This window comes from Seriola lalandi, unplaced genomic scaffold (assembly GCF_002814215.2).
Source record: "Seriola lalandi dorsalis isolate HSWRI2012SDOR001 ecotype SW California unplaced genomic scaffold, Sedor1 jcf7180002054798, whole genome shotgun sequence".
Classification (NCBI taxonomy): domain Eukaryota; kingdom Metazoa; phylum Chordata; class Actinopteri; order Carangiformes; family Carangidae; genus Seriola; species Seriola lalandi.
In genome coordinates, this window is record NW_019525351.1 from 155,432 (window position 1) to 177,905 (window position 22,474).

Consider the following 22,474-nt stretch of genomic DNA (forward strand, 5'->3'; position numbering starts at 1 on the left):
CAGCCCTGGCTGGGGAGCTCGTCCAGCCCTGAAGCCTCTCTTGTGGTTCTGGCTAAGGTACAGAACCTGCTGTGTCTTTAATACTCATACTTTAATATATATAATCTATACTTTGTGTTTTTCCTCTTTTTCTAAGGACATAGTTTTGTATCTTTCTATAGGCAGTTTCCTACAAAAGACATATTGTATTATTACTATCATCAAACCCCCTCTGCATCTACAGAGGGCTCTGTGAAGAGCTTGGCGGTAGAAAGAAAACACAAGAATCCAGCTGTAACAGTGGATGTGCTGGAGAGACAGAAAGTTCATGGTACCTACCTCCTATTGGTACCTACCTCCTATTTCTTCTGCAGGTGGTTCACGCCCAGTCGGTGGTGTTGGAGTGGAAGTTGTATCCCAGTGGAGGAACTTCGTCTGTGGGTCAGAGCCAGCAGGACGCCCCCCTCCCTCTTCCCCGGTGGACCAGCGCCACTGTGCACATAGACAACCCTCAGATCAGCTACACTGCCAAAGTGAGCAAATCCAACTGTCTACACCTGTCTGCATGTAAACCAATGCTCTGTCTGCACTCGGTTAGTTCACTGTCTGTAATAACAGTGGGACAGTCCAGTGTCTGTGTTGAGTTCACTGCTTCACTATTTCTGCTGAAATCAGGTTTAATTTAGGATTAAGTTAACTTAAGTCGGACTCACTTTAACTTGAACTCATCTCTACCGTCCTTGTTTCTTTCTCTGTCCAGGTCCCAGTCGATGTTCAGGAGTATAATCTGACTCACCTACTTCCTGCCACAGAGTACCACGTCTGCCTCACCGTCTCCTCCTCGCCTCCCTCCGTCACCCCTCCCTCCTCCCCTCCCAGCTCCTCCCCCACCCCCACCTCTTCTTCCTCCTTCCCTTCCTCCCCCTCCGCTCCTGTCCACACCTCCTGCCTGAACGTCACCACTAAGGAGGCGGGCTTCTCTGTGGAGCTGGTGGCATCACGTCGCAGCAGTGTGGCGTTGGCGGCCGTCATGGGCTCCATGTTTGCTCTGTCCATCATGGCTCTGCTGGTGGTCTACATGGGCCGTCGTGTGCAGCAGCACAAGTCCTGCGGCCACTCGCTGAAGAAGTATATGCAACACGCCACATCCATCCCACTCAATGAGCTGTACCCGCCACTCATCACACTGTGGGAGAGCGAGGCCGAGAAAGACAAGGACGACAAAGAGGAGGAAGAGGAGAGGGTGGGAGGAGAGAGGGGGGAGGAGGCAGGGGGGAGTCAAATCGACACGACAAAGACGTACATGTGGTAGCTGGAGGAGGGGGGGAAGAAAGAGACATTCACGGGGAGGGGGGTTATGGAGGGGCGAGGAAGGAGAGAAGAGAACCTGGATGGATGAAATCAAAGAGAGAAGCGCCTGACAGTAAACAGAAGGGTAAAAACAAACACATGTGACTGCTGAGGAAGAGAGGGAGGAAAAAACTGATGAACAGATAAAAACATGTCACGCATCAGATCCTTAAAGGACCATTCTGGTGTTTCTGTCTTATTTTAGCCCATTAATCACAAATCACATTCCTGATCATCATCGTCATCATCATCTTCCTTCTGTCAGCTGATCGTCGTTTTCACTGCAGTTCTGTGGAAACTGATTAACATCAGGTCATCAGTCAGAGGTTCGATTCTTCTGAGTGGATTCATGGAGGTTTGTTTCAGTTTCATATGTCACTGTTACTGCTGCAGCTGTTGATCCTGTTGATCAGCTGTTAAACTACAAACACTAACTTCCTGTTGTTATTAGATCACCTGTATGCACCTGTCCCTCTCACCTCCCTCCTCACAGTGTAATCCTCTGGATTACAGACATACTCTCTGCAGGTAGAAACCAGACTAAAGTGTCCAAATCTATTTTTACTGCACAGATAAAGGAACATGAGTCCAGTCTGGAAACACTGATGGAGACACTGTTTCTGACCAGTCTATCACAGGACTGACAGTTAGAGACAAACAGTCATTCAGACTCACATTCACACCTGCGAACAATTTAGAGTCAGCAGTTAACCTACATGCGTTCACACACAGATGCAGTGGAGAGACAGTGAGCTGCTAGCCGGCCTGCTACTGGTAAAACAGATCTGTCAGGTTTCATCCCAGAGTTGGTGCTCCTATGAAAGTGTCTCCGTGTGAGATCCTTCAATCGGTGATTGTGTGTTTTTGAAACTTATCTCGGAGCTGTAACTCACTCTTCCATTCCCATGCGCAGTGTAGCTGCTGTGTTTCTGGTTTAACAACCTTTTTTTACAGTGTCTGTGCTCCAAAAGATGTTACAGTAGGAAGAGAGGTGAAAAGTAGCAGGTTCACTCAGGTGTTGTGTTTACATCACTGCCAAGCTGATAAATACCCGTGTCTACAGCAGAGTCATTTGACACCGGTGTGAATGTTTATTGAACCCTTTTCCGTTGCCAGCAAAAGCTCAATGTTGGCGGGTCTCAGCAGGTTTTTTGACCAGTGGAAAAGGGGCTTGATGAGAAGATTAAATTAGATCATAAATTTGTCTTAAAGAGATTTAATGGGCTGAAATATAAAAACTCCAGAGCGATTCTTTCTCCAGCAGAACTCTTCTCAGAGAATGTGAACTGTTGTCCTCTGAGTCCAGATGTTTTCTGAGTCCAGGTGTTTTCTATTTTCAGATCTCATCTCCTTCCTCTCTTCCTGATTTCCTTCCTTCCTTCCTTCCTTCTCTCCTCTTCCCTCTCCTCCCTGTCAAGCACACTGACAGTAGCTGTACTGTTGGAGAAATCTGATTAATGTAATTTAGTTCATCTGATGAACCTGAATGCAGCACTGACACTCAGCACAGGTAAACTTCACTTTAACTCTTTCACAGTTGCACTTAAAGGTCCCATATTCACCTGAACTTCTCACCTTTCATTTGTTTTATTACTGTTGGTCTGCAGTCTGCAGATCTTCAATCTGCTGGTCTTCAGTCTGAATACGGGACCTTTAATCGTCCTGTCTCCATCAGCATGAATGCATCACTATGATTATTATATTTTATATTTGTTGTGCATCAGGAGTGTACACAGTGGTGAGGACGGGTTCAGGTCAAAGCTCAGTCACTGACACCACTGTTACATCCATGTGAAGAAGTCCGACTTTATCGACAGCCTATGTACAGACGCTGACAGTCACCATGTTGTGCTTCAGTTTCAGTCACTCACTGTGACACTGAGTTCTTCTGGGTCTGTCATTGACATGGAGGTGGGAGGTGGAGGGTGGAGTTGGCTGGAGGAGGGTGGTGCTGCATGCCTTTGCACTCATATTTAGGACTGTTTGTATAAAAACCACGTCTGTGTGACGACCTGCAAACTGCTTCAGTGATGATGAAGTGAGTCTGTTCACCCTGAGACACAAGAAACACCTCCACTCAGTATCATGCACAACAAACAACAACATTTATATTAAGTGAACAAGTTATGATAAAATCTGTTATTATTAAGTTCAGTTCTAGTGTCTTTAGGGAGAATATATATATATATATATATATATATATATATATATATATATATAATCAATAACGACAACAACAGTTACCTACAGCCAAAGTTTAGTTTTTGTTGGTGAGTGGAGTGTATGTCTGTGGACCCACAGCAACTGGAGAGAAACAGTCACTTCCACCATCTAAAGACTCAATAAACATCAACCTGGACTCTGAGTGAAACCTCTGAAACTGATTGATCCTCAGCAGTTTGCAGGTTTGTCGTTCAGATTTTCAGCCAAATATTCGCTCAGCTGTCTGTCAACCAAAACACTTCAGGAACACCCAAAGGAAGCTCTGGGCATTTTACACAACATGTACTGTACATACAAACATCATTTACTGTTAAACAGATGTTTCTCTGCTCCTCTGGTCACAGTTTTCTAATACACTGACCTGAAACTGTTGTTTCTGAAGATGTCGCTGTGAACTCTGGGAAATTAAAACTGAGAAAATAATGTTGAGGTGAACTAATAATGATAATAATCATCCATCAGTCCAACTTCCTAAATCAGCTATAAGATGAATTGACTTTTTGTTTTTGCATGTGTGACTTTTAGTTTGTTTTCAGCTGAGAGGTTTAAAAACACAAAACTCTGATTCTGATTCTGAGTCATAGACTGACTTCTTTTCTCTGACCTCTAACCTTTAAGCTTCATCCTCGACCTCAGAAACACAAAGTTCACTCACTTGGTTTTTCTGGAGCTTTCGATAACAGATGTTTTTCAAAGCTGATCATTGATTGATTGATTGATTGATTTCCCTGAGTTGTTAAAACAGTGATGATCAGTCTGAAACCTCAGAGCAACGGCGCCCTCTAGTGTCAATCACAGTCAACAATGGCACAACACACTTCACGTCATTTAAATTAAACTTGACAGTAATATGCAGGGTATTTTGTACAAAGTGTATCGCTCTATATTTGAAGAAACTATTGCTTATATTATTATTATTATCATTATTATTATTATTACTCAACACTGAGCACCAACTGTAACTAAAGATGTGTGTGTGTATGTGTGTGTGGGAGGGGAAGATAATATAAATACACACTTTGTCACTCCACAGCCTGGTGTCTGATTAATAACTTATCTATATAATATATGTGGTAATATGGGAGGATGTAATTTTCAATCATACAGATGATGTCTGTCTCTGTCCCTTAACAATATCAATGAATCAATATAAACTTCAGATGATGGACTGCAGACAGACTGGACACTGAATCACTAATAGAAAAACACTAAAACTTGTGTATTTTACCCATGTCCCTGTTTTGTTTTTCTTTTTTTTATTTGCTTAAACAAACAATAAGACAAAGGTTAGACAGCACAACAGTTTGTTTTGATGTCAATAATCAGCCTGACGATGTGGCGTTCAGATGGACTGAACATCTAAACCTCAAAGCTGCTGTTAGAACAGTAAATGAAGCTGAAGTGACGTTTGCAGCTGAGCATGAAGTGACTTCTTGATATGAAGGTACAGGCTGATGAAAACTTGCAGGCTGCTGCTCTCCAACAGCAAAACACAGAAAATATAAAAGTAACAAACTGGTTGAGGGGCGGAGTCAGTGATTATAAACATTCAGGGATTAGCCCCAATTTCAGTCTATATTCAGGGGACATGCTCCCTCTTGAATTTTTTTCCCCATTTACAGCAGCTACATGCACTATTTACTGTATCAAGCCATTTGTACATCATTTTGGGAAAACATGTTGCACCGGAAAAAAATCATCCAGAACCTGCATCAGATTTTGAATCTATTGGATCTAAAACATTTAAAACTTCCAAATGCCTTTTCATTTTGACCCTAAAAGAGTGTAGTGACATGTAAATGCAATGGACTGTGGGCACTGGCTTATTGTATTTGAATACTGTCACTGTAAAGCAGGTAAGTCTTTGAAAATGAATTGTCAATAGCTTCTGAATTTTCATTCGTAGAATGCCCACATGAATATGTGAAAATGAAAATGCAAATTGGATTACTGCATTTTCTTTTTAATTGTCTTGCCTAGCTGACAATGCTTGCTAAATGACTAGCAGTTAGCATCAGGACAAATACGTGATTTTTCAGTGTGACAAATGTCAGTATAAGGCCAGTATATTGTTGCTCTACAAGTGACATTCATTTTTAAGATATAATTTTTGTCAGACATAGAACCATTCCATAAATATGCCCTAAAATAAAAGCAGTTTGTATTTGTGTAATTGCATTTCCACATAGATCACAGCTAAATGCTTAAGATGATTTTATTACATAAGTCATCATCACTAATGTATCAGAAAACAACATGGATGTGATCATTAATATACTTATATATATATTTATTTATATATATATACTAATATTATAATTAAAATACTTGTTTGGAAACAACTCTGTTTGATAATCTCTTCATGGACCAAAGCTTTACAAACTGTAAACTACCACTCAAACCTGTTTTATGCTGAGAAATGTGTTGTGACCATATGTATGTTAGCTTAGCAGCAGATGTTTTTAAAACAGACTCTAACTGTTGTTAGCTGTAGCTACTGTTAAATGTCACCTTTGCTGGTTGTGCTTGAACTAGTAAATGTATATAGGTCATTAGTGTACTTGCAGTTTATGCTAAAAAAGGTTTAAATGAATGATTAATAAATCTTTTTACAATGCTTCAAAACCATTTCATAGTCAGAAGAAGAGCTGCCTAAAATGTCCTTGCTTGCCCTGCATAGAAGGATACCACACCTTATGATCACCCACAACCAGCAAGTAAAGTTAAGTCATGACTCCACCCCACACGTATATAGGCTCAAATTAAGGTCAAAATGATTTTGAGCTTGTAATGTTCACAAATAATTCCAATGTTTGTAGTTGTAAATCAACATTTGTAAACCTGTAAAATATATCTGCATGAGAAATTCAGGTTTGTGAATGTAAAAAATTTGTGCTTTTGTACTTTTGTGAGAGGAAATGACAGCAAGTTGAAGTTATATTATAAACTTCATATAAGATTCAGGGCTTTTAAAGTATTTTTTTTGGGGGGGCTTTTTATGCCTTTATTGGACAGTATAGTGGAGAGAGGGGGAATGACATGCAGCGAAAGGCCGTCCGATGCGGGATTCGAGCCGGGGCCGACTGCAGCAAGGACTGCAGCCTCTACACATAGGGCGCCTGCTTAGACCACTACGCCACACGACGCCCTAAGATTCAGGGCTTTTAGGGAAAACTCAGGAATCAGACATAGTTTTTGCACATGTCTTGTTTCATTTTTAATGTTATTTAATACATGAATTTAGTTTAAAAAAGAAGAAAACGTATGGATGAGGAACATTGCTTTAGTTTCAGAATGTAAAAATCACAATAGACAGTCTACAATAGTTTCATATAGAACCCACAATACCGAACAGAGCAAAGAAAAACACACACTCCAGTGATCAGTGGAAAACCTCCCTGAATATGAAAATAATTGGATTACATTTTATTAATTTCTTGGTTAAATGAGACTAAATTCCCGAACATTTCTGATGAGCTTTATAGAAACCAGAAGAGGCAACAGTTTACAGTCAGAGGCAGGTAGACTTGCTCTGGAGTGAGAGCCCTGTCACGTGTCTGAACCTTGTACGAGGTCAGATGAGAAGAAACATTAAAACACTGCTGTAAATTCAGGTTGTGGTCACATAGAAACAGTGAGGGATCTTGGAGGGACTGTGGTGCAGTGTGGTCTGATCCCAGTCTGCAGAATAAATCTGAAGTCGAGAGCTGGGCAGTCGGTCCGAGACGCCATGGAAACAACCTGAGAAGACAACCAGTAGTATAGGTTATCAATCAGTTATCAGTCTTTTCTACAAAGCTGCAGTGACTGAAATCACCACTTTTACAGTGACCTGGTTGATATTTGTTGGTTCCACTAATGACCTCTGACCTCCACCCGGATCTGTGCTCGGAGCGACAGCAGCAGAGCTTGGACTCACCTAAGGGCCCAAGGCCACGGTGACAAAGGCTGGGTTTTCATCTTCATAGTCAGGCCTGACAGATCTCTTCTTCCTGCCCCTTCGCTGGCAAGTCTGTTAGAGTTAGAGACAGAGACATAGAGGAAGTTTACACTTCAAATAGTCTAAGAGTGTCAGGTGCTACTACGCTCCTTATGACTGCAGCACCTGCCTGAGAATCGTCATGTGTTTAAGTTTTCTTCAGTATCAAACTGATCCAGTGATAGATGTCTGCACATTGAATGGTACATAGCATACAGGAAGTGCTAATAGTTAATTCAACATATTTTAATCTGACAGGATATAGACAAATATAAAAACATGTCCTTGATTTGAAACTTAGAGTAGAGTTAACATAGAGTTAAGGCTATGAACAGAAATAGTGATGATATCGATTAGGGCATGTGAGTGGTTGTGTATTTGCTGCACCTGCTGACAGCTGGGGCTGCTCTTCAAACACAGCTTCATTTTACAGTGCAGGAAAATTTTGTTGTTGTTCCCCCTGAACTGAAACATCCGGAACACTAAGATGCTTCCTGTTCCCTTTCCATTTGGTATGATCATCACCGTGCTGTCCTGAGGGTTCGAACAGCTGCAAGACAACACAGGAGCGATCACAGGACTCATCACCTGTCAGCCAGACCCAGGGCGTCACACACTTTTAACATACTGCATAGATTCCATAATGATTTCATTTAAGAAATTTAATTATTGTCAAAATCACATCTTTAGACCTTGATGTTTATAAATTGCTCACAAAACATGAATTGCATCATAATATTAATATTTAGAAATTAGGAGTAATATTAATTCAGTCATAAGAATCAGCTTCTTTTTCACTTTTCATGGTTCTTATTGAAACCTGATTCTGGTTCCTGTCATGTTGAACAGATGAGAGAAGAAGAGAAAATCTGTGGATCGTCAGTGTTTCCCCTTAAAGCTCCGACTTCACAGAGATGGATCAGCTGATGGTGTGTCACCGGTGATGGATGTTGATCCTGAGTGGTTTGTCACTGTCTACTGGCTTATGACACTAATTAACATTATCAGCATGTATTGTTAATGACATATGCCACTTCTTATTATAATATGATGATGTGTGTGAATTATAAACAGCTCATCACTGTGTTGGTGTCGATTCCTACAGGTGTGTCACTCTGACCAGTGGGAGGTGTCCCCTCTGCTGTGTAACCTAACCTGCTTTATAATCAAAGAACACATTAATATCTACCTTTATGCAATATGGATCTTTAAGGTTAGGGAAAACACATCAACACCAGCTTTATCCATCCATTTTCTTTCGCTTATCCGTGGTCGGGTCGAGGTGGCAGTAGGCTAAGCAGGGCAGATCCCTCTCTCCAGCAACGCTGTCCAGCTCCTCCTGGGGGATCCAGAGATGTTCCCAGGCTAGATGGGATACGTAGGCTAATCCCTCCAGTGAGTTCTGGGTCTACGTTAAGGAGGCATCTTAATCAGATGCCCAAACCACCTTAACTGGCCTCCTATCAACGTGAAGTCGAGTCGCAGGCTGGTTCTAGGGACGTGGAACACCAGCTCTAGTTTTATGAGAACACACCTGTGGGTTCAGACAAACCAACCAGACTAAACTCTGAAGCATTTAAACTTTAATGAGTCGACTCTAGGTGAACCAGCTGTAGGAGAAAACAATGACTGAGATTTATAAAACAGACCCATGTGTACACACGGCTGATGTGCGTCTGTGTTTGTGCTCACAGTCTTGAATCTTCTGACTCACCCGTTTTTGACGAGGTCGTATCTCAGACCACCGTTGCCGTTTTCATTATTGGTTGCCCAGCAGGACTCTGTCTTCATGTTGATCAGGTTGCCATCCAGCCCGTCTGTTTCTATGCTCATGTAGATGGTCTGGTCAAGCTGGACCCCCTTCGAAAAGTCAATGGGTTGAGTGCAGGCGAGGTCGGCGCACATGCTCATAGACAGACTGTAATTCCAAGACCCAGATATGATCTGCTGCATCACAGTACTGCAGAGAACAGACACACACACACACACACACACACATTCACACACATCACTGTTTGTGTAAGAAAGTATAAACCATAATGATCTGCATGGCTGGTTCCTGGAGTAAAAGTTGACTGGAGGAGGAAAGAAAGAATTTGGGTTCAGTAAGCCATTGATTTCAGTGTAAACGGTTTAAGATCCTTTCTGATGACTGCTGAGAGTATTTTCCTGTTAAACTCCACATTTGTGTTTAGAAAGAAAATGTGATTGGATGAAAACACATATGGTCTGTTGGTCTGTGGGTCTAGATACAGAGCAGGTGAGGGGGCGGAGCTGGAGTGGAGCCAGGAAGCACCTGAACCGCTCACATATACTTTATACAAACTGTTACTTGAATTTAAACAGGTGTCACTCAAACCCGCCCAAATTTACCATCTACCGTGTTGCAAAAAATAAAAAACAAAGATCTGAACCAGTTCAGCTCTAAATCTGCCTCATCATCCATGACTGATTTTTAGTAAATATTTAAGAGACAATCACTGTTTCTACACAACTGTCAGACTCTGCACTTCTTTCCTCATGTTATTAATGATGAGTAATAAAAAAAAGCTGTGAATTGAACTCCTCACCCGCCTTTGACTTTAAAGGACATGCTCTTGACATCCGGCTGGCTGTAGAAACAGGAGAAGTTGACGTTAACGAGGCTCTGGCGTGAGATCGGCCCGGACGTGGAGCTGTTGTCTGTCTTGATGGTGTTACTGTAGATGATTTTGTTTTTTGCTGCCTGTAGTGTCACGGAGATTCAGACAGTGTTACTTAGATGGTCCAGGTGATGACACCTAACTTTAATCTTTGAGGCCTCAGTCTGCTTCAAACCAAGTGCTGGTCAGATTCCAGTGGACCATTTTTATGGGTTTTATTTATATGGTCATGAATCTTACTGAGTTTAATAACAGAGAGTTTTCAGCACTTTGCAGGATCAGCACTTGACACCTGATTGTGACACTTTATAGTCTGTAATGTTACAAAGCAGGAAAGGGGCCACTCAGGGTTACCTGTGGGTGGGCTCAGGTGTTAGGGTGCTACTCAAACCCTGTGTAAAGTGATCACGACTGCCCGATTTTCTCTTTCAGATAGTTGCACAAATTGTCAGACTGAGTTTCCCTGAAAGGAGACTTCAGACTCTGTGAGGCGATCTGACAAGCACTTTGTTGGAGGCTTTTAGTGGAGGAGAGATGCCCACCGAGATCACCGTCCCACAGGGTTTGCTGGTGTTGAAGCCAAACGTCACCATGTGTGTCTTCTCGTCCATCTGACCTGTGCAGGTGTGGTCGTTGAGGTGTAAGACTGAGTGGTTGATGCCTTTTTCTGCCAGCAGACAAGCAGCCAGAGAAACTGAGGCAGAGTTCTCCCTGCAGACCGTCGGGTCACCTGAACACCAGGACAGACCAGGACAGACCAGGACAGACCAGGACAGACCAGGACACACCAGGACAGACCAGGGAAATGAAACACACATTCAAAAATGATTATTATGGAGGCATCCCACGACCCTACAGGGACACGAAATAAAACCATCTTTTCCAAAAAAATAAAAACAACCTAATCCAACGTCTCATTGACATTTTTTAAAAACTGTAAGAATTAATGTTTCATATGTTGAGATAAGGACAGTGGTTTGTGGAAAAAATATCTGATATCGTTGTTTATTCAATATTTATTATTTTCGCAGCTTCTAACGAACGTCTCACCTAAAGCTCCTCTCGTTCTGTATTTGGAGGCAAAACCAGCCCGACAGAGGCAGCGGGGTCGACCGCTCATGTCCTCACCACAGAACTCATGAGCGCTGCAGGACGTGTCCTGACAGAGGTCCTGAGGGGGGGCTGCAGAGGGGGAGTTTCATCAGAAACAAAAACCTGTCAACATCATGCACAGTGTGTGAAAAACAGTGTTGGGCAGTAACACATTAATCAGTTACATGTTTCAGTAATGTGATTACTTTTTCCAGTAACGAGGACTGTAAAGGGTTAAAATAGGTTGTGTAATTTAACGAGTAATGGATTACTGCTGTCAGTACTGGCATCATGTCTTCTAAACAGGACTGAGTGACAGTGAAGGGGACTCGCTCTTACAGCAGCTGGCCTTGGACCTCCAGCCTTCCAGTGTGTGGTTACTGTGCAGACTGCAGGCTTGAGCGTAGACCTCCAGGAACTGACACCTGAGACCGTCTCCCGCCGGGTACAGACACAGAACGCTGGTGCAGGCGGTGACATGGGGCTCCGGGTCGACGTGGCTGTGACAGGAAGTGAACGGAGCCTCCTTCAGGAGATTACAGCTGTTGTCGGATGAACAGAGAACCAGAAAAATAAGTCCCGCACTGACTGACCTGCAGTCACCTGTCTCTGACATCATCACATCATTAATGTTACAGTATCACAGTAAACTGTCTCCTGTGACTGATCTCTGATCAGATCATTGATCCTGACTCATGTTACTGGTGGAGCTGCTTTAACTACGTCAGATACACTTAGATAGTTTAGTCCATTGGTTCCCAACCCAGGGGTGGGGCCCCTCCAAAGGGCCACCAGATAAATCTGAGGGGTTTTCACATGATTCATGGGAAAGTTCTGATTCACTGATCTGGATTCGGGTTTTGGACTTTTCTCTCATCATTGAATTTATGTGAGACATTTTAGAGTTTTACATCTTTGGACTTGAATGAAACCATCTGAGAATTAAGAGGCTCCAACTAAACTGCCAATAACAATTTTATTAGGGATTAATTAGTTATATTATCAGTCCATAAATTGCTTGACCTTTAAAACATCGAGGATACATATAAGACTCAGTTTACTATCATGTAAGAACTATGCGGTTCTGCCTGAACGCCGTCTTCTAAATACCGACACCGCTGATCAAACGCTTCATTGTGAGACTTTGACCAGTTCGTCGTCTCTGCTGTGTCTCTGCTCTGTCTCTGCTGTGTCTCTGTTGTGTCTCTAATGTGTCTCTGCTGTGTCTCTGTTGTGTCTCCGCTGTGTCTCTGCTGTGTCTCTAATGTGTCTCTGCTGTGTCTCCGCTGTGTCTCCGCTGTGTCTCCACTGTGTCTCCGCTGTGTCTCTAATGTGTCTCTGCTGTGTCTCTGTTGTGTCTCTAATGTGTCTCTGCTGTGTCTCTGCTGTGTCTCCGCTGTGTCTCCGCTGTGTCTCCGCTGTGTCTCTGCTGTGTCTCTGCTGTGTCTCTGCTGTGTCTCTGCTGTGTCTCTGCTGTGTCTCTAATGTGTCTCTGCTGTGTCTCTGCTGTGTCTCTGTTGTGTCTCCGCTGTGTCTCTGCTGTGTCTCTAATGTGTCTCTGCTGTGTCTCCGCTGTGTCTCCACTGTGTCTCCTCTGTGTCTCCGTTGTGTCTCTGCTGTGTCTCTAATGTGTCTCTGCTGTGTCTCTGCTGTGTCTCTGCTGTGTCTCTAATGTGTCTCTGCTGTGTCTCTGCTCACCGTGCAGTCATCATGGTGCAGTCGATCCGTCCGTCAGCGGGTTCACTGTACTGCGTCTCACAGCTGGGGGGCGACAAACAGCAGCAGAGGACCACAGTGTTTGTGACGAAGCAGCAGTCGGTGCATGTTAAGGTGGTGACGACGTCTTACCTGGAGGAGCTGAACTCAGAGAGCCTCACTTCACTCAGAGAGCTGCTGTTCACACATAAACCCTGCAGGGAGCCCGGGCCTGGATTCAGATGAACAAATGAACAAACAAATCAACTGGCACAAATATCTTATTATGACACAGAACATGTCAAGTTTTTATTTTTATTTTATTTTTTTATCCATGTATGTGGGACATATTTCTCTGTACCTTTCACGTGGATCTGTGCGGTGGTGCCGTCAAACAAGATGGATGTGCTGTAATTGGAAAATGTCACTTTGGCGGTGACTCTGCTTTTGTCCTTTGAGAGCTCCACGCCGTGAATCAGCTGAGCGGAGCTGTTCAGTCTCAGTGTTGTGTGGTTGAGCTGCAGACCAACATTAATAAGTAGCTTAATGTCATAATGTTTATCATCATCAATCAACCATAATCTGATTCACCTGTATCCAGTCATGCCATGTTACAGTGCTACATTACGAATGTATTGCACAGTACATTATGTTCATCCAGTGTTGGGAAATACACCATAACAATACGAGCAAATCTGTCAAATATTATAGTTCCCAGTAATTTTAATTATATAACTCTGTATAAGATATAGTTTATATAGATGGAAGATTAAGGATTTTACCTAGTGACAAAATTAAAAGGGAAAATAGAAAAGCCATACAAACAAGCCATAATTAATTGTTAAAAAGTAAAAGGAAATCAAAAAAGGAAAAAGAAAATAAGAATAAACAATTTAAGCTTTTGCATTAAAGATTTTTGGTATTTTCCTTTTTCAGTTTACATTGTCTTTTTAATGTTTGATTATGACCTGATTATCCTGAGATAATTATCCTGAGATTATCCTGTCTATTATTTTTCAATTGTATTTCTGGTTTAAAATAATCCTCCATGGCAGATTGTCTGGGTAACCTGAGATGTACGCTAGAGTATCATCAGCATATGTGTGAGGTTCTGCTGCCTGTTGAATTTAGTTCACCAAGAATCATTTTAGATTTTGGTGTAACTGGGCTTTTAAACAGACACATCACTCTCTGCAGCTGGAGGCATCTTACCTGAACGTTCCCACCTTGTCCCAGGTGAATGTCAACACCTGACCCGTCCAGACGCAGGATCACACGCTCCAGAAAACTGACGTCTTTGCGGCGGCGTTCCTGAAAGGTGGCCAGCAGCTGGAGGCCTGCAGCCGACATCAGAGTGTACGCACAGCGGTCCTGGACGGAGCTAACATGGCCATTGAAATCTATGACCGTGGGGCCAGTCACAGTACAGGTGGAGTACACTACACACCTGACAGGAAAAATAACTATCAGAAGGGGTGTAATTTGGCACTGAAAATATTTTTCTTATAATTGATCTGTTTCATCAGAGTTGACACAGACGTATCTAGAAACCACCTCTGAGTTAGACCTCAGGGAGCCTCAGTGTTACTGTAAAACTTCAAAGGTCTAATTCTAATTTAAACCATCAGGTTTAATCCATTGACAAGAGTCTCAGACATGTAAATCATATTTACTGGCCGTTGCCCTGGCAACGTCTCCCAGGGCCACAGGGGCTGACGCTGAAGGCTGCTGATGCATCACAGGTTACAACAGAGGAGGAGTTAGAGTTGCACGCCACTGTGTTGGGTTCATAGACGACACCTGGAAAACACACGGAGAACTGACCCTTTAATAATAATCCTAATTATTTTATGTAAAATTGATTTCTTTTAGATTAAATTAATAAATAATAAATACATTTAATTAGTTAAATTAAAAAATTATTTCTTTATAATTTATTTTATTGCATTTCAATTTGATTTAACTTAATTAATTTTATTTCATTAAATTTCATGTTCAATTTATTTTAATTTTAAATTGAGTTTTATTTTATTTTATTGAAATTTAAATTTCATTTTAATTCCGCTTTCTTATTTTATTTAATATAAAATGTTTTGTTGAAAATAATGTATTTAATTAAATTTCAGTCACTTCAGTTTTATTTTATTGTAATTTTCTTTAATTTAAATTTAAATTAAATCTGTTTTAAGTTTAGTTTTTCCTTTGTGATGTGTGTCAACTGACCCAATTCAATTGATTAAAATTTAGATAAAATTGAATTTAAATATAATAAAATTAATAAGATATAATCTTTTTGTTAAAAGGAAAAAGGGGTAAGTTATCGGGTAATTCATTTCATTGTTATATAAGGTGAATATCATTATGATAATATCCTCACTCAGCACATGATGTGTCCTGCAGATCCCTCTTGTTTTTGTGTGTCTGTATTTTGGTGTCCGGCCCTTTAAGGACTCACCTGAGTGTCTGCATCCGCTCAGGTCCCTGAAGTACTTCTTGTTCTTTTGCGTAAAATTGAAGTGACGAAGTGAAACACCATCGACCTGCACATCGACCTCCTGCAGCAGACACACATAAAACACAAACCACACTCAACACACACTTTACAACACACACTGTCAATAATAAGGATTACACAATGTTCAGACTCAGAAAAGTAAATTATCTGAATTTAAAGTCAGAGTTTCAGTTGTGACAAACAGAGAGTGAGTCTGAACAATTTATATTCATTAAGTTCTTTACAAAGTGGGAAAGTTTAGCTATCTTGTGTCTTTCTGTTGTTCTGGTTAGCAGACATCAATATATGTTATAACATGTTTCAGGCATTAGGGTTACTGGTGTTTCCCATTAGAGTTACATGTATAGTGTCTCATGTTTATTTTCTCCAGTATTTAGTTCAAAGTACAAAAGTCCTGTTATAATTTTACAGTTTTGAGTTGAGTCTTTATTTCTGTATAATCGCAGAGAGAGGCTGTGAGCTGTGTGACAGTCCAAATAAGAAAGATAGTCTGTGCTGGAGAACCCCGGTGATTCACCTGGTAGAGTTTGTGCCATTTGGGGTTAGTCCTTGTTCTCTCTGTCTCACTATGACTGAAATAAAGGCAAAACCCTGGAAAAATAACTTGAAAAAAGACAAATAGTTTGTCTCTTCTAACTTTCTCTCTGAGTGATCATTTTACAGTAAATAGAGCTGAGATCACAGCTCAGTCTTTGTCTCTGACTTATGTGTTTGGTGAATTTGTCACATGACATCTCAGTTAAAATGAATGATAAAATAAAATCAGGATTTGACCATAGACATACTTGATTTAGACCTAGCCTAGTTTCTCTCTATTGCTGCCACCTGATGCTCCAACTGACACCACAGTATCAAAAAGACATCTTTAATCATCCCACTGTCTTCTACGTTTCCTCACCAGAGAGCTCTGTGTGAAGGCGTCCTGAAGGGACACCGACACAGCTGCTTGGTCCTCAAAGCGGCGCATCTGGCTGAGCATCTGGAGACATGACACAGACAGGAATCTGTCAGGATACGGCCTCCGAAGCCTCTGAGTTGTTGTCAGAGATATTCAGATGAACAGTACTAACATGGTCAGCGCTCCGGTCGTCCTTCAGGATCAGAGACACAGCGCAGGGTGACGAGCCTGTGAGTTGTCCCAGAGAGAGATGAAAGTCTGATCCAGGACCAGCACTATTGTTTTCTATGCGGACTTCAACATCGGTTACACCCCCATAAGATGCCAGGAGACAGTCGTTCTTGGCTCCAGGGCTGTAAGGGCCTTTAAAACAAACTGAGAGTTTCCCCCCGCTGCTGTCCACCTGTGAGCATCAGAGAGACACAACAGACAAAAGACAGCATGACAGATGTGGCTTTGGTTTGAGGGTTAATGTCCAATTGCAGAATCATTTCTGTGCTCAGTCAAGTGTGCAGCTGAAATCTGACAGTATGTCTAGTTTAATGAAGTGGAGTATTTGTGATTTGCCTTCTGTTGAAAATGAAAACACTTCTGGCCAGTTGACCTGTGTAAAAACCTCTGGGCTCATGTGGACGTCTTTTCCATCAATAGTTGATTGTGAATGATCTCTAACTTTGCTCTGTCCGACAGTTCAGCAGCTTCATGTTTACTGTGTCAGTGACGTTTCTGTTGTGGTTAGATTATTGTTTCTTCAGTGAGTTTGTATGAATACTTGTGTTTGGAGTTGAATCTTTCTTTGTTGAATTATTAGTTTATTGTATAAAAAAATACTGTGATTACTAGAAGAATAGCTCGTGTTTATTCTCTTCCACCAGTTCAAACTTTTCCTCGTTAACAGAATAGACTGGGACTCACAGCCTCTTTCCTCACACACTGATTCCTGATTCCTATTCTGCGCCACCTCAAGGCCATTTCTAGTCAAGTCGAGTTCTATTTATATTGTGTCAGATCAAAACAGAAGATATCTCAAGGCACTTTTCAAATAGAGCCGGCCTAGACCGAACTCTTTATAATATTGATTACAGAGACCCAACAATTCCCTCCATGAGGAATCACTCAGTAACAATGGCGAGGAAGAACTTCCTTTTAAGAGGCAGAAACCTCGAGCAGAACCGGACTCATTTCACAGTATATTAATTAATTCTGCAGCATCTGACTTCTCAGCTATGGAGACAGTGGAACCTGAGGTAAGGTCCTCTGAGACAAACTTTACTCACATATATTGTTGTGTAAAGTTTTCCAAAGTAGAGGACGGGACAGCTGCTGATGTCTGTTTCAGTGGGAGGAGTATTTGCACCTGCAGGCACAGACACATGGTGAGAGTCAGTCAACAGGAAAAGCTGCAAAAACGGATGTTAGGCAACAAAAGGTCAAATTAAAGGTCAAATAAAGTTACAATGTTTTGACATGAAAAGCATAATAACAAAAAGTTGGCATATTTCAAGAAGAAATTTGTAATATTTCCAAAAAAAAAACACTGTATGTTTTCAAGAAAATTGTTTGAAAAAGTTGTATTATTTAGAGAAAAATAATTTAATGTAAAAGCCAAATGTTTCTTGATTAAAAGCATAATATTTCAAGATTAAAGTCAAAATATTTTGAGATTAAAGTTTGATTATTTTGAGGGTACAGTTGGAATAGTATGACTTTATTATATCATTTTTCAGAACTATGAGACTTACACCACGAGTTTAGGTAATATTTGTAGATGGCTGGTGTGGGTGGGGTCAGATGACGTCAGGTGTGTTCTTACCTGTGAGCTGGCCGAGAGCAGCCAGGTAGAGCAGAAGGTGCAGCATGTTGGAGGAAGCCAGTCATGCGCACAATGACCAGGTTACACAGAGAAATCAGGTTACACAGGTAACTGAAGTGAATACATCCACTGTGACCTGGTTCCTGTTTGCAAAAGGTAAAATGTGAACGTAAAAGTGAAATGATGGAGAAGTAACTGCTGTCGCCACTAGATCCAGTTTCATATGGTCAGACCAACCAATCAGTTATAAATAAACTTTGATTATTTGAATGTGGCAGGGTTTATGATTGGTCAAATTGACAAGGACAAAATAAAATACTTTTCAGTTATTTTTTGGGGGGGATGAAGCGGGACAATTTGGTGGGGCATTGCCCTGCTGTGCTGGGCCTGGCCCGTGATGTCATAAATGATTTATTTAATCACGATCCCTTAAGGTTTCCACATGAATTAAGGTCAGTGATATCACATCAGTTAAAGTTATGATACTGTGAAGATGACTCTGACTGACTGACCTTTTTTTGGCTCCTGTGTTTCTTATATATTTGTGTATTCTGTGTAGACTTATCCTGTAGACTCACACTGGCTTATAAATGATGATATTCACAATTCTAGCATTCTTATCACATTTTTTATACTTAACAGTGAAAGAAACAAAATGAAAAAAAAATGTTAGGAAAGAGAATGAAAAATAATAAAATATAAAAAACAAGAACCACCACAAACATAAAACAGAAAGAACTCAAGGTACCACACTGAGTGAGCAGTCTGTGTTGTGTCTGCAGAGACAGCAACAGAGACCGTCATCTTACCTCCTGGAGGTTTTGTGGACGATCACAGGGACGATGCTGCAGGACTCAGGACTCTGAGGAGACAGTTTGATCTTTTTGGTGCAGGAAGCTGTGTATTAGTCAAACATTTGTCCTGATTGTCTCCACCCAACACACAGATGACATTTTCACAGATTCTTGTAATTTTTCTGTCTCCACCAACTGGTTCTGTCATTTACTGATTCAACCTGCAGGGCACGACTTAAAAAACATTAACCACAAAATTGATAAGATAAGATGAGCTAAGATAAAATATCTTTATTGATCCCTCGCAGGGAAAATTCAGTTTGACACAACAGAACAAACGCAGTTACATCAAAGAAAGACATTTCCATAAATACTTACTTATACATCAGAAATAAACAACAAATAAACTATCATAAGATAAAATAGGAATAACGACTCAATAAAAAATATCTGTGTGTCAGTGTTTGTGTGTTGTGCAGTATCTGTGGAGGACACAGGTGTGTACAGTTGTGAGTCTCAGTCAGTGGAGGTGGGAGGTTCTGGGTGCTGTGGTGTTGTGGAGTCTGATGGTTGATGTGTTTTGAGGCTGTGACTGGATGAGTCTAATAATAATAATAATACATTTTATTCATAGAGCACTTTTCATACAAGAGATGTAGCTCAAAGTTTTTTTTACAATAAAAAAATCTAATGGTCCAATAAAATAAAGGCAGATTGGAGGACAATGAAAATAGACAATAGAAAGACAATAGGTGATAAAATATGAAAATGAGGATCGAACTATAAACCAGTAAGAATAGTGAAATATGAGACAATTCTTGTCTTGGCAGGGTGTTCAATAGTTTTGGAGCATAGTTTAAAAAAAGCTGCACTTCCTATTTTCTTGTGCATAAAATTGTGTGTATTTAAAAGCCTGGCAGGAGAAGATCTGAGGGCTCGTGAAGGATTATAAAATGACGGAGAGTCTGCCGTGTCGGATGGTCCCAAACCATTAAGAGCTTTAAAAACAAGTAAAAGGACTTCACACTCTATTCTAAAAGATCCTGGGACCCAGTGGAGTGAAGCTTAAACCAGAGTTATATGATCTCTCGTCCTTGAATGTGAGATTGTGTGATTTTCCGTGAATTCTGAGTAAAATTCGACAGAGTTTGGTTGTGCAGAAGGAATCACGACGCTGGGACTGAGTGAGTCCACAGGAGGGATGATTGACAGCAGCTTTTCTCTTATAGGTAAATGAGCAGAGTTGTGTTTGTGGAATGGAGTGGAGCTGGAAAACAGTTCAACGTGTCCTATCATCAGCTGCGTGACTGATGAGAACCTGTAGGCTGTTTAAGTCTAATTACTTCATCCTCAGGGTGGAAGCCAGTGAGAACCGCTGGAGACACAGCAGACTTCAGAGTGTGTTACTGCATGAGAGTGTGTGTTAATGTGAGTAATGACAGGCATGTTTTAACACTGACTGATGTCACTGTCAGTCTCTTAAATGGTAATGTGTCTGAACATGGACCATGATTTTGTATCCTGGTGTAATGATTTTGTCTCAAGATAAATGTGCCAACTAAAGACTGAAGACATGATCACTGGTTTTAGATGAATACAACCACAGGAGGTTTATCCAGCCACAAACACAGCTCAGTGTTACTGACACCACCGTCGAGGACACACACACACACTGATGCTGTTTCTGAGGACAAACACTTGGAGCTTTTGTTTTGAGTCAGACACTGATCCTGATCCAGACAGAAAGGTCCAGATGTTTTGTTTTTTCTAAGGAAGATGAATTCTTCTGTGCGATGATCTTATGGCTTTATTTTATCAGTGTTTTATTGATCTTACTGCATTGTAGCTTCATCTTGTTGCCTCAGTCTGGTGAATAAAAACAGCCTGATTCTGAGCCCTGATCTCAGCATCATGGAGTCAGTCTGGAATCACAGGAAGAGACACTGAAACAGGTTCTCCAAGATACTGGAACTACCTACATGACAAGAACCTGAGGAACTGTGTTCAGGTGTACTGAGGAGAACTGGAGCTGGTTTAAAGGCAAAGGGGGGTCACAGCAAATATTGATCTGATTTAGGTTTTTACTCTTTACTGAACTTTCGATGAAGTTAACTGAGAAATAAAAACTATTCTTGACTTTATTTTTTTTTATAACATTCTCACTTTACATTTACTGGATAATATAAATAACCTTATGTCTCCTCATGAATTAATCTCAATGATATCATGTCAGTGATGTTGTGATCCCTGAGTCATCGCTGCTCTGAGCTCATGGTCATAAACTACCTTTGTAAAACTTAAAATAAAGGTTCGATACAAACTATAAAACTGAAAAACTTTGTTAAATGTTCTGCTTTACAGATGTGACCGAGCTCCCCATGAGATCATTATATAACTTTTCATTTAAGGCACAGCAGGATCATCCACCTGTTCAGTAACATCAACTCAAACAGGTGTAGTCTCAGTTAGTCTTGTTGTCCACACGGTGGCGCCCTGAGGACTAGAGTTGCAGTAACTCTCCCCTTCCAGCAGTTAAATGTTTCCTTCTTAGAATTTGAAATCTTGTTCTCCATCACTGATCAGCTTCCTCTCATTATCAGTTTCCCCCATGTTGCTAGGCAACACACCTGCTGTAAAAACAACGCTGCCTGTTGCAGTTGAACCACTGCTTCCTCTGTCTTCCGAAGCTCTCGGTTAATCTGGTTAACCTGGTTAACCTGGTTAACATTTCACAGATTTCAAACTTTCAAAGTCACTATTTTGGACATTGCAGCAGAATGTCTCAGTTTTTTCTCAAAAGATTGAATTACAAAAGGAACTTATTATCTTTTCAACCTCAAGTTCAGTTTAAAACTTTTACAGGAACTTACAGCAGGCTTTCTAACTGCTGCATTTACTGTGATGAAAATTGAGCCATCAGATCATTCATCATCATCATGACTGAGTGGTTCATTTCTGGTGTTTATAGGGAACTTGGTCTGACAGATTTTATAAGGCAAGAAATATTTTTTAGTCTCAGCCTGAAAACCCAAGGACATGAACTAATCCATTTGTCTGACTTTGTGTGGTAAATCTCTCATTATGGTTGTAGATTGTTATTTTCATGTTGTTAATAAAGTAGAACTGTGTGGAGAGAAAGACAAACTGACTGAACGTAGTTTTTATTTTATTTTTATTTTGTATATTCTTCTTTTTGTATTCTAATTTGAAACTTACATTTCAATCAAAGAAAATGTTTTTAATATTTTTAAGAAAATAGCATGTTATAATTTTACAGCAAGATTTGAAAAAAATGATTTTATTAAACTGATAATAGATCTTATATTTCTTTGTGTCATCTTAGTCTTATTTTTTATATATTTATTTTAATTTATTTGAGTGTTTATAATTTTCTGCCTTTTGCTGCCACCAATAACAATAATAATCAAATATCCTGTCTCTATTATATTTTTTTTTCTATTTTTATGTCAATAAAACACACAGATACACACACA

General features: G+C 40.7%; 2 protein-coding genes across 2 annotated transcripts in view; one reads left to right on the top strand and one right to left on the bottom strand.

Annotated features, from left to right (window-relative positions):
- LOC111669628 (leucine-rich repeat neuronal protein 1) overlaps positions 1-4,584 on the top strand; it is a 14,274-nt gene extending 9,690 nt beyond the window's left edge. The window contains exon 13 of the mRNA XM_023426010.2: positions 740-4,584. Coding sequence (XP_023281778.1) covers positions 740-1,291 — 552 coding nt within the window. The 3' untranslated portion in view covers positions 1,292-4,584. The remainder of the gene's footprint in view (positions 1-739) is intronic.
- A 2,263-nt stretch (positions 4,585-6,847) lies between these two features.
- LOC111669623 (alpha-tectorin-like) lies at positions 6,848-18,232 on the bottom strand. Its single transcript, XM_023426004.2, has 18 exons — positions 18,187-18,232; positions 17,651-17,730; positions 16,546-16,776; positions 16,374-16,454; positions 15,416-15,515; positions 14,634-14,760; positions 14,173-14,407; positions 13,322-13,478; positions 13,114-13,192; positions 12,964-13,026; positions 11,605-11,807; positions 11,224-11,355; positions 10,716-10,903; positions 10,102-10,256; positions 9,246-9,491; positions 7,919-8,081; positions 7,472-7,564; positions 6,848-7,293 (listed from the first exon to the last, which is right to left on the bottom strand). The coding sequence occupies exons 1-17, from the start codon at positions 18,230-18,232 to the stop codon at positions 7,472-7,474; spliced, it is 2,379 nt and encodes a 792-aa protein (XP_023281772.1). The 3' UTR covers positions 6,848-7,293.
- Positions 18,233-22,474: the final 4,242 nt, after the last annotated feature.